We start from the raw sequence: 13,341 nt of genomic DNA, 5'->3' as shown, positions 1-13,341 counted from the left end.
GAACTGAAAGATTTGTCAAGAAATTTACAAAGAACCATAAAGAAAGCAGCATTAAAAAAATACTTTTTAAATTACATCCACTTTCATCACATATCTGACTGAATGGCACAGATTTACATCAAGATCCATCACACCTTTGTTTATTTTGGTGTCTTTTTTTTTTATATTATATATATATATATATATATATATATATATATATATATATTTTTTATATTATATATATATATATATATATATATATTTTATATATCTGATCTACCTCAGTGCCACAAGACAAAAGTTTTGTATATGCAGTTGCCATTAATGCTATTAACTAGTATAGTAGACCCTCAAATAGAACATATTTAAACAGCTTTTTTTTTTTTTGTGACAGCACAGAAATTGAGGCATAAATTTGAATAGAATGCCATGAAAAATATTAAAAGGAGGCTCAGACATGAAAACTTTTCTTTTCAGATATTTATATGGTCTGGGGAAAGCCAGTTGCTGACTCTGGCTCAATACAGTGTTTGCTGTAGTGGCCCTAATAACCTTAACAGATGACCAACCCATGGCTGTCAGATGATAAAATGAATGACTTGCAGCTATCTTCCTCTCAGCAGTCACATAACCATCTCCAACAAGCAAGAGAACAAAAAATTAAAGGTAGGAAAACATTCTTGTCATCATTATAAATGAGAAAATTGTATAGTGAATTGTGATGGCATCAGCTGATCAAATGTACAACTGCCATCAGCTGATAACACAAACTGCCATCTACCACTCAGTAGTCATGTAACTATCTCCAAACACTTAACAAGTAGGAGAACAATAAATATACAGTAGGATAAAAATTTTCCTTATTATTATAAACAAGAAAATTGCAGATACAGTGAAATCTATGAGAGGCATCAGCTAACAAATGACCTGTCTACTGTTCAGCTGAGCTATGTAACCATCCCCAAACACTTCTTACACACTTAAAGCAACAGAAATAAAGAATTTATGGTAGGTTAAAATTCTTTGTTACTTTTTTGCATATTTTATACTGATAAGATTGTGAATCTGGTGCAAGGGGCTAGTAACCTCTTCTCCTGTATATATTACTAAATGTAAAAAGGAGAAACTTTGGTTTTTCCTTTTGGGCCACCCCGCCTCGGTGGGATACGGCCGGTGTGTTGAAAGAAAGAAAGAAGATTGTGAATAAAAGTTATTGGTGGGGTATTAGCCTTCTCTATATTCTCTGTAAAGAGTAGATGGTATACTATGTCAAACACCAGCTTTGCCCAGGCCCCAATTTTTTTTTTATAGGATTTATATAATCTATAATTCTAGATCAACAAGCAACACCATCTACAACAAAGTGTCAAAAACTTCATTATTTTTGACGAAATAAGAATTTTAAAAAACTGGTTTGGCATTTCTGGTGGTCCCAGGAACACAACCATGTTTTGCCCATATGTTCTTAAATTTGCTTAACAAGATTTTTATGCAAGACTCCATTTTTTTGTAAACATAACTACTGTCTTATTAAAGGGTCTACTTATACAATATTCATACATGATACAAAACTTTGCATTCAGGTTCACTCTGGGAGAATCATCACTTATTTCTCGGATGAGAATCGGTCAGTATAATTTTTTTTCAATATTGGTAATCGTCTGAATCAGCATAATCAGGGTAATCATCATCCACATCCATGGGATCAGCAGCTAGGTTAGTGACTGTAGCTGAGAGTGGAGAATGTTTGTTAAGGGCTCCCCCACTTCCTACTCCTAATGTGTTCCTGCTCCCTCCACTTGAGTCTAAGGCATCGTCACAACCCATTGATAGTTCATCTTCCTCTCCATAGAACCTGAAAATTTGGAATTTGTGACAGAAACTATATTTAAAGATTGACTTATTATAGTTAAAAGATAAAACTTATGTATAACAGTTATTAAAATTTATGAAGCCTAGGGTTCATAACACACAAATGACTATAATGGTCTACCACTCACTAGAAACAATTTTGTAATTTAATACACAGTATTTCAGTTTCTCCCTAAAATTAATTTAGCGAGTGCTATATCAATGGGAAATTTTTGAAGTTATATAATGAAAATCTATAAGGATGGGAAAACAACCAAAGTTCTGTTCCTGCAGCTACAAATATGTAATTCCACAAAATTAAACAGAGTGCTTGGCAAACAGTTATTATTATTATTATTAAAGATTCGCCGGTATTCTCCCGGCCCGGGCCTTTTCCAAGTGGTGGCCCGGCCTTGGCTCCCTCTTTAGGGAATGTCTGAGACCTAAGTCTCCCATGGGAGGAGGCACAAGTACCTCCTCATCTTTGGGACCAACTTTCCCCAGGCCTAGCCACAAGCTAGGCCTCTCTGGTCTGCCATCCCCGCCACAAGGGGGCTAATGGGAATGACAGTCTTATGAGCTAAAGGCTCGGACTCAGGCACCTACCCTACCCTAGAAGGGCTGGGCATGGTGTCGATCTCCTTGGCAAACAGTGACAGAGTAGTCAGTGTGGTATTTGAACACACATGGAGTCCCCAACAAAAAAGAAAGGGAGGAAAACACAGATATTGTCATTATGGAGATAACACTCACAGGGATAGCCAGAAATGTAATATTCTCAGTGGAGTATCAAATAACAAAAGAAAAGGAAAACAGGGTAGCAGCAACCATTAGAAATCAGTGGAGATTTGAGTAACTAGGAGACCTGGACACATGATTTAATCCTTTGACTGTCAAAACCCCAAATCCTGAGGTGTCTCCTGGTGTCGCAAAATATTTAAAAAAAAAAAATATATATATATATATTATTATTTGTGAAGTGATAGAGAATCTTTTCCTGATGGTAATGACACCAAAAGCATGAAATTTGATGAAAAACTTACAGAATTGTGCTTTCGCGAAGTTAGAGACCTCGGCAATATTTACAAATCGGTGATTTCGCCCAATTTGAGCCCTATTTTCAGCTAATTCCATTGTTCCAGTTGACCAAACTCATAGCTATTTCTTTAGAACTCCATTTGTTCCATCAACTGTACAAGAAACTGCCCATTTACCAATTTCAACTACCCAGTAAAGTGGTCAGAAATTGGCAATTTGGCCAAAAAAAAAATATGCCAATATCAAAATAGGGTCCAGAATGAACAATGCGGACATTCCTGGCTCTAAAATAACATTTTCTTTGTTCATCAGTCATGTCTCCAGGCCCCTCTGATATTACTCTTGCTTTCTATTTTGAATTTTTATTCAAACAAAAAATAGAAGATTTACTATTATGCAGACTAATGCAATATTGTAATAATTGTATAAATAACATCAACCCATTCATGACTGCATATTAGAATGGCTAGTTGGACAATGACATCATTTGTTTACTCTTGAACATCAGCAAAAATCAACATTTTCCCTACTTTGAGCTCCATTTCAAGGTCCTTTTCATAGTAAAACCAATCAAAATCACCCCTATTTCTATAATATGTTTTCCATTCTATCAAATGTGACTACGAAAATGAGAATATAACCATAAAAACTATACGGCTTGTGGCTTAGAGCTTCTTTTTGATTATAATAATATACGAAAATACACCTCAAAGTCGGCATTTTAATCCAAAAACATGGTCGGAGTTTTTTTTCTCATTATGCTGCAGGATTTTTTTTATATGGTGCACACTGACCACGCAGACCCATTCTCTCACATGTGGGCCTACCAGCTTTCTCCTGCTCGATTTTAAGCCGCTAGAATTTTTGAGTATATATACGTCAAACACAGTGGCTTGTAAGACGTATATATATACAACCAAAACAGTCAATGGGTTAAAAGGATATGTAACAGGTAAAATAATGCCCAACAAGACAAAAACTATAATGGCTGTATTGTATAATCCATCACTAAACAGTAGAAGAGCAAGGGAGGAGTACAATGAGAACAGTGGAGAGAGCAGAAGAATCATAAGTAAATTGACTGGAAGAACCAAAACTCTCATGGAGTCTAAAAACCAGGAGAGCAAAACCAACAATGAAGTTTCTGAGTTGATATACAAGTGAAACAAGAGGCAGATTTTTTTCTGGCAAGACTTGATCTGATTTTCACCCTAAATGTATAACAGGTGAAATCAACTATGAAAAAAAAAACTGGGTGCCAGCAATCATGTGGTATTAGGATATGAGAACTATACCTAGTGGAAATGGAAAGGAAAAGAAATGAAATAAGAGGCAATCACACTACAGAAGGCTCCCCCCTCTTCTATAGTGCATTCACTTAAAAAAAAGGATGCCATCCCATTTTCTTCGGGGAAGGTAAACCTATAATGGCCAAACAGCACAGTAGGAATGAAAGTTAAGTTTGGTCCAAGGGAGGAGAGAATAGTACCAATTCATATCAACAGTTGTCTCGTGTTAAAAACAGGAAAAGTGCAAGCGAAACATCACAAAAGAGAAATGAGAATGAAAGACAATCAAATGGTTAGACAGCAAGAATAAAAATAAAGGAATTCTGACCTATAGATGTCATACTGTTGAAATCAGTTACATTATTTTTATATACACAAAGCACTATGTTTATGGGCATTTCATGTACTGTACAGCTGCTGCTTAACAGATATAACTACAGTATAATCCCTGTAAACTTCACTCAACAAGATGAATTGGTTAGTTGCACACATCATTCTTGCAGTTGCTCTCCATTTCACAGGCAATAATTATGAAGTCTAGCATATCTAAAGTTACTTATATTACCTTTAAAGCCTTTTTTCCACTTTTATCCATTTATCTATGTCACATCTAAAACTATTATCTTAACAATCACATAAATTCTTTGGTCACAATTTTTCAAAATAACTGCTGAAGCTTGTACAGTATAATTTAACCGACTTATCCAAGCTTATATAAATTGCAAACTAAAGCACGTAGCAACACACATGCCTTCCCAAAAGATTCACTATATGGGAAACCTATCCTTGCAACTGTGGCTTAGCGCTTCTTTTTGATTATAATAATAATATCCTTGCAACTGACTCCCAGGTTAAATCAGAGATGTACTGATAGAAAAATTCAATGTATTTTTACTACTAATACCATTTTTAATGAAAGCATAAGATACATCAATGGCCTGTAAACAAGGAATGAACATGCTACAGTAAATGCAGTACACTACATGCTGACACAATATAGAATAAGATATGGTGTAAAGTACAGACAATTGAGAAATAAAACATGTGCAGTACAGTATTAGGATATTTTAATTATCCTTATTACAATCAAAATTAAGCATTAAACCAACAAGGGTCATACAGCACTGCAGGGTCAGATATGCTAAAGATGAAATATATGAAGATCAGAGCCCAGTGAGGGTTAGGAGTATGGAAGAGGCAGAGTCTGTATAGGAAGTGGGGAATGCTAAAGGGAAAATATAATCAAAGTTGGTAAGTCTGCGTCAAAAGTGGGACTGCCAGCGAGGTGGTTAAAGTAAATGGGTGGTGATGACGCCAGAGGTAAATTCTGCATACCCGCTGTTACACAGGACTATCAGAAGTTGATGAACTGACAGCAGAGCCTGACAGTTTTCACTCTGAGTGTTTCTCCATGAGTAAGACATGTGTCTTACATGAGTATGACATGCATCTTACTCATAAGAAGAAGACCAGAAAACCAAACAAGGTTTGACAGAATACAATTTGTTATGGATCAACTCAGACCATTGTTGTTGCCAACAGTTGAGATAATGTCTACAGATTACTGCAAAATAGTCTGAGAATGGAATACCCCTATATGAAATAAGGTCATGAACAGCTGACCACACACCAGTCTACCTGCTCACTGCCCCAAACATTCAGCCAGCAGGTTGCTTTCAGGGAGGTTATAAGAGGTTTCCAGGACATCCATTGATCAAACAGAAGGCTGAGAAACTGGACCGTATCTCATTCAGGGATACAGGAACCATACAGGCATAACATGGTACTAGAGACAATAGAGCGTCTTGTAAAAGTAATCTGATGTGTTTTAGTAACAGAAAATTTAAACTCATGAGTAGTGGCCACAGTGGAAAATACAGCTGATAGTAATTTGGAAGGAAGATGCTCTTGGAGGAGGGAGTTCATGGATCTCTCTTTCCATGATAAGGTTTTTCCCCTTTAAAAAAAAAAGTGTTTGTTTGCAGAGGGATAGCTTCAAGGAGACACAAAGAGAGATCATATATTCCCCTCTGCATTCAAGAGGACCCTAAATGTGATTTACACAGATTTTGCAAAGGCGTTTGACAAATGCGATAATGGAGTGAAGGCCATGGGCATTACAGGGAAGGTAGGCAGATGGATTTTCGGATTCCTAACACACACAACACAAAAAGTAGTAGTGAACAGGGCAAGATCCAGTGTCGGCAAGGTCAAAAGCTTAGTGCTCCAAGGCACTGTCCTGGCACCTCTGCTGTTTCTCATCCTCATAGCAGACATAGACAAAAACACCCGGCACACTTTTGTATCATCATTTGCAGATGACGCTAAAATAAGCATGAGAGTCACTATGGTAGAGGATACTGAAACAGTACAGGAAGACATAAACAGGGTTTTCCAGTGAGCAGTGGAGAACAACATGACGCTCAATGGTGATAAGTTAAAGATGCTTAGGTATGTAAAGAATGAAGAACTCAAAAGGAACACTATATACAAAACTCAAGAGGGTCACCAAACAGAACATAAGGAACACGTAAAAGATCTGGGAATAATTATGTCAGTGGACCTTTCTTTTAAAGACCATAACAAAACAAAGATCACGACAGCCAGGAAGATGACGGGGTGTGTATTGAGAACTTTCAAAACAAGGGAAATAATGCAGATGGTGACATGCTTCAAACTGCTAGTGCTCCCTCACTTAGAATATTGCTCAGTGCTGACAGCCCCATTCAAAGCAGGAGAAATATCAGAGTTGGAACAAATACAGGGATCGTCTATGTCTCACACTGAGCCTGTAAAGCACCTAAGCTACTGGGAACGCCTGCAAGTCTTGAACATGTATTCACTGGAGCAGAGGAGAGTGAAATACATGATAATATATACCTGGAAAATACTCCAGGGCCTGGTCCCAAATCTGCACCTGCCGTAACAACATACTCGAGTGAGAGATATGTGAGGAAGTGTAAAATAAACCCAGTAAGGAGCAAGGGTGCAGTGGGGGACAATAAGAGAACACTGTATCAACATTCGGGGTCCCAGACTATTCAACATCTTACCAGAAGATATCAGAAACATGGCTGGAACAAGTGTAGAAGCCTTCAAGAGCAAACTGGACAAGTATCTTCACCAGGTGCCAGATCAACCAGGCTGTGATGGATATGTGGGGCAATGGACCTCCAGCAGCAACAGCCTAATTGACCAGGCAAGCACCAGAAAAGCCTGGCCCATGGCCAGGCTCAGAGAGTAGATTAACTCTCAAAACTCTTCAAAGGTAAAGGTAAGGTAAGGCATAGTTGGCAGTGCAGTTGCTGCATAGAATCTGTGCCCTACCCTACACTTCATGCCAGTAAACTGGTAATCCAGGATAACAACCTCACATCCACCAAGCCACCTTGGCAGACAAGAGAGAGGGTGGTCAGAAACCTACTGCATGGAATACCCTGGGTCCTTCAGCTGCCACCTCCTGGAACCAATAGGGAACCTCCAGAGATACACCTGTCACCTTAAAGATTCCTAAAACTGCCCTCAGGAACTCCGGAAGGCAAATCAGCACATCCATAGACGATCCAGATTTCACAGCAAACACCACCACCACCAAGGGCCTCACTGGAATAGGATGGACAGCGATTCTCTTTCCATGACCCAGGAGCTATAATATCCGAGGGGAGGGGAAGATGGGGAAAGGAGGTGGGATGGGAAAAAGAGGAGTGGGAGGCATTTAGGCTTGGTCTGAGGAAGAATAAAAGGCCCAATTCCTTCCATCAAGAGCCTCTTCACCATGGTAAGAAACCCCACTTGAAGAAAAGGATATTTTAATGAGGACTGAATAAGCCATTCATGGCAAAAAGTTTCCTCATTAAGATATTCTAATACTGCACATTTGTGTGCCTCATCTGGCATAATAAACTGTTTTTGTCTCCAAGCATTCAATACATTCTGGTTGCAACTACAACAATCCACAAGGAGTATTCACTTTCAGCCATGCAACCAGTCACTTACAAAACAAAACAAAAAAAAAAAAAAATTGGAGACAAACCATTTGTGAAAAAATCTACCTACAAGGGCACAAGAAAATGGGAAAATGCTGGCAGGATGGATGAGTTAATGTTATGAAGTTTTCTAAATATACATGTCCAGTGTAGCTATATCCCTCCCTTCTATGGTAGCCAGTTTTCTCAAGTATTACAAAAGTAAAATAGGGCCCCATTTATATGGCAGGTTAGGTCCCAGGCTACCGCCAGAAAACAGAACACCATTTTTTCCCACTGAGAAATGCATATAAATGTATATACAATACATTGTAAGAGGTCAGGTGTGGTAAGTATGGCCACCCCACCCACATGTAATATACATATAAAGTGCCCTAGAGCGACAGAATGCATTACAGGTCTGCCATCACAAATCCGGCAATCAGACATCTGGTTCCATCAGTTATTCGGCACTAATTTCAGTAGCATAATTTCAAATTTCCAGGGTCACCACACCAACCTGCTGGTACTGTTTGGTGGCGCTACTTGCTGCATAAGTCATTCCAATTTCTTTTTCTCCATTTATTGTTATAACCTGCTTACTTTTAGCCCTAGCCATGGATCCAATGAATAAAAGAAATGCTTCTCGTTGTGTAAAGCACCTACACAGTACATTGTCCATTAAAGAAAGGTGACTTTGAAGCCACTGTCGGCTGTCATGAGCTCAGTCTCGTGAGCTGAATTCCTCTATTCTGTTTATTACAATATACAGTACACTACTGTATAAACATTTAAATATATACCAGAAATGTTATAAATGGTAACATTAAAGCAATATCAAAGAGAGTTGACACAGACTTACCATTATAGCATGCCTCACTTAGCGACGAATTTGTTTACCAACGTGGTCTTAGGAACGAAACTCCGTCGTTAAGTGAGGAGAGGCTGCATATATAAAATATGAAATAATTTTAAAACACTTGAAATTCTGGTGAGACGTGGAGCTCACGGAGAATGTAAACTAGGTGGTGCGTGGTGACTGTATTGGTCAGGTGGGGTGAGCCGTATAGCGAGTTTTGATCATAATTTGAAATGTTCATATCAGTGGAACACCATAAGGCGAAATACTGTAAAACAGGGCCCTTTGTATAAGGGAAACCAGGAGCAGGCTCTCACTTCTGATCACTGTTTGTGACCTAGAGATGACAGGGACTTAAAGTAAGTGTTAACTGCTCAGTGCCAAGCTTAATGTGATATTAAATTTCAGCAGAGAGATTTGGAATGGAAAATTCACCTTTCTGGGCACTATAGCACAGCTGTGGGTTGTATTTGTTGACTACAATCCACTTTGAGTAACTGTTTTGGAGGTGAAGCCTAATTATTTAGATTCAGACCTGACATTCTTCTTTCTGAAGTGAGAGTAGTGAAGCTATTTTGTGAAAGAAGTGGCCATCACACTCCCTGCAAATTTGTCAACTAGTATGTATGTAATTCTCTTAAGCCACATCTATTACTTTGCATGTACACACAGATACAACAAAATCTCAATTTAACAAACTAAGGGAGAGTATGTATCCAGTAATGCCAAGTGTTCATTAAATCTAAATTTAGGTTTCCCTCATTTTATGCTGTAGGTAAACTCCAAGTCTGTGGCAGTGATACTAAGCTCACTCAGGCCATAAACCAATAATTCAGCATCTTAAGAATCTAGTGGGCTTTATGAACCATACTAAGTGCATTTGGTGAATGTAAATTATGTATACTACTGAATTAGCAATAGAAACAGGACATCACAATAGTAAATTAACATAAAGCAAATTCTCTTTAATGAAATTGTTTTGCCATGATTAACAATAGCAGATAATTCTGGAGACAATAGAAAACACAGGAGGTCTCTTGGACAGTCTACCCAAGATATATAGAATATGTGATGAAAAAACTGCTATAGGAAAAATGAGCCATCAAACTCAAGTGGGGACCCTTGCTGTAATATGAAAGAGAAGCAAAACTTAGTGCCAATCAAAATGCCCGTATTACAACAGGTGACTCGGAAATAAACAGAGACCCACTGGAAAAAGTACATATAACCAGAACATCACCCCATTCAGCCTCCAGTCCTAGTACTGATCCAGTTATAAACCCTAATACACTCAGCTACAGACTACCACAGCCACCATTACAACTTTAATAGAACAGGAATCTGCTTCTGGGGACAGTGTTCGTCCAGTTCTAGAAATAACTGGTGGTGGTGATTCTGGTATGGGTGTTTTAAGATAGTAGTGCCTTTCTAGAAATTACACAAATTAAGAACTCATACCCCACAAATTCTAGCTAGCTGAAAGCAAAATTGTGTAAATTCTATGCTTGGGGTATCTGTAGGCATGGAACATCTGGAAAAATGAATGGGATATACAACTTTGACCACAAAAAAAAAAAAAAAAAAACACAACTTCCTGTCCAAAGGAGTGTCTTCATATCTCTTGTAAATTTTTTCAACTCGAAATATGCCATACATCAGTTTATGAAAAACAATGCTACAACACAAGCTGCCCTGCATACCCTCTGAAAAAGACCAGGAGGTACAGACCCCACAAACACAACCACAGTACAGTGGACCCCTGGTTCGCGATGCTATCGGTATCTGATAAATCTGGTAACCGATGCATTATATCGCAGAAAATTTGCCTCGCTTCCCGATACAAAACCCAGTATGCGATGTGGTTCGTACGAGACGTGTCCATGTGTGGCCTGAGCTGCCCCGTGTGTGCCAGTGTGCGAGCATCTAAGGATACATTCAGTACATTCCATATTATCCCTGTTTTTGGTGCCTGTTTTTGCAAAAAAAGTCACCATGGGCCCCAAGAAAGCTCCCAGTGCCAACCAAGGGTGCTAATGACTGTTGAAATGAAGAAAGAGATAATTGCAAAGTACGAAAGAGGAGTGCGTGTGTCGGAGCTGGTCAGGTTGTAAACCCCAATCAACCATCTCTACTATAGTGAGCAAGAAAACGGCAATCAAGGAAGCTGTTCTTGTAAAAGGTGCAACTGTGATTACGAAACAGACACCGCAAGTGTTAGAAAATGTTGAGAGACTGTTATTGGTGTGGATAAATGAAAAACAGATAGCAGGAGATAGCATCTCTCAAGCAATCATTTGTGAAAAGGCTAGGCAGTTGCATGACGATTTGGTAAAAAAAAATTGCCTGCAACTAGTGGTGATGTGAGTGAATTTAAGGCCAGCAAAGGTTGGTTTGAAAGATTTAAGAATCGTAGTGGCATACATAGTGTGATTAGGCATGGTGAGGCTGCCAGTTATGTTGTGCGACAGAGGTCCAGTGACTCTCAACCTGGTCCTAGTGGCATTAAAAGAAGAAGGGAAGTAACCCCGGAAAAGGACTTGCTACCTCAAGTCCTAATGGAGGGGGATTCCCCTTCTAAATGCTAACTCCATCCACACTCTCCCCTCCTCCCATCCCATCAATCATCACCAGATCTTCATTAACCCTTTGAGGGTTTTGGTCGTACTAGTACGTCTTATGCGTAGGGGTTTTTGACGTACTAGTACGCATAAATTCTAGCGGCCTCAAATCTAGTGGGAGAAAGCTGGTAGGCCTTCATATGAAAGAATGGGTCTATGTGGTCAGTGTGCACAGTCTAAAAAAAATCCTGCAGCACACAGTGCATAATGAGAAAAAAAAAACTTTGACCATTTTTTTGGAATAAATCAGCGACTTTGCAGTGTATTTTCGTATGGTATTTATTGTTGTATTCTAGTTTTCTTGGTCTCATTTTATAGAATGGAAGACATATTACAGAAATTGAGATGATTTTGACTGGTTTTACAATGAAAGGTGCCTTGAAATTGAGCTCAAAGTAGCAGAAATGTTCGATTTTTACCAAACTTCAAAAGTAAACAAATCGTGCCAAGCGTGCAATACACGTCAACTGGTGAGTCTAATATTCTTTCACAAGTGCACCAATAATATTTATACCATTTTTTACACTAATGCAGTAGTCTGCATAACAGTAAATCTTATATTTTTTGTGAGAATAAAAATTCAAAGTGGAAAGCAAAAGAATATAAGAGGGGCCTTGAGACGTGACTAATGACTAGAGGAAATGTCATTTTAGTGCCACGAATGTCTTTCTTGTTTATTCTGGACCCTATTCGGAAATTGGCATCTTTTGAAAGTTGTGTGAAATTGGCAAAATTGCTAAATTCTGACCACTGTACTGGATAGTTGAATTTCATAAATGGGTGGTTTCTTGCACCCATTCGATAGAAAAAATGGAGTTCTAGCGAAATATTCATGTTTTTTGTCGACTAGTACAGTGAAATTGGCCGAAAATGGGGCTCAAAGTGGGCAAAATCACCGATGCGTAAACATCGCCGAGACCGCTAACTTTGCGAGAGCATAATTCCGTAAGTTTTCTATCAAATTTCAAACTTTTGGTGTCTTTATGATCGGGAAAAGATTCTCTATCTTTTCATAAGAGAAAATAATTTTTTTTTTTTTAAATTTGGCCGACCCTGAGAACGAGTTTCGGAGAGGGCATGTCGACCCTCAAAGGGTTAAAGGTAAGTGTCAATTATTCTTTCGTTATTTATTGTTATTGTAATTACTATTCTATTGCATTAAACTTAATATTTCATGTGGTAAAAGTTTTTTTTTCATACTTTTGGGTGTCTTGCACGGATTAATTTGATTTCCATTATTTCTTATGGGGAAAATTGATTCGCTTTCCGATATTTTTGGTTTACGATGAGCTCTCAGGAACGGATTAGTATCGCGAACCAGGGGTCCACTGTAGTTATAGTCATTCTGCAAGTGATTTTTTTAGTACCAGGAAACAGAAAAATGGAAAATGACAAAAATATTCAACCATCTTGGAACCTTGTTGGACTGGAGGCACAGTCAGTGGAGTTCTCTCTAGAACCACAAATACTGATGCCAATAAAACAAAATCTCCCTAACAAAAAATTAATACAACTTCATTTGTATTTGCAAATAAACCTCTCATTAGTGTACTCATGGAATCAAATGCAATGTTTGCAGCCTTCAGAGACCCATACAAAAGAACCACTGACAACAAAATATGAATAGCAGGTACAACTTATTTAGATGCAACAGAAAGAACAAGCAACAAGGGAGGGTTGACCTATGTCAGAGTTGATCATTTGCACAGAATTACTAAACACCACAAATTATGTAGTTG

General features: G+C 38.3%; 1 protein-coding gene across 11 annotated transcripts in view; it reads right to left on the bottom strand.

The window, feature by feature from the left end:
• Positions 1 to 225: 225 nt before the first annotated feature.
• The window catches only part of LOC128685956 (mucin-2), an 859,817-nt gene continuing 846,701 nt past the window's right edge, over positions 226 to 13,341 (bottom strand). For 6 of the 11 annotated variants that reach the window (XR_011391787.1, XR_011391786.1, XM_070083386.1 and 3 more), the window contains exon 16: positions 1,666 to 1,837. Coding sequence is in view for 5 of the 11 variants with exons in the window: in XM_070083378.1 (XP_069939479.1) it covers positions 1,627 to 1,837 (211 nt within the window). In the remaining 6 variants the exon portion in view is untranslated. Of the gene's footprint in view, positions 1,838 to 13,341 lie in introns of all 11 variants that reach the window. The other 5 variants (XM_070083378.1, XM_070083377.1, XM_070083380.1 and 2 more) reach the window with 1 other exon arrangement.

Source organism: Cherax quadricarinatus, chromosome 9 (assembly GCF_038502225.1).
Source record: "Cherax quadricarinatus isolate ZL_2023a chromosome 9, ASM3850222v1, whole genome shotgun sequence".
NCBI classification, from domain to species: domain Eukaryota; kingdom Metazoa; phylum Arthropoda; class Malacostraca; order Decapoda; family Parastacidae; genus Cherax; species Cherax quadricarinatus.
The sequence above is the reverse complement of the archived record's forward strand: the minus strand, read 5'-3'. Positions and strand labels throughout refer to the sequence as shown.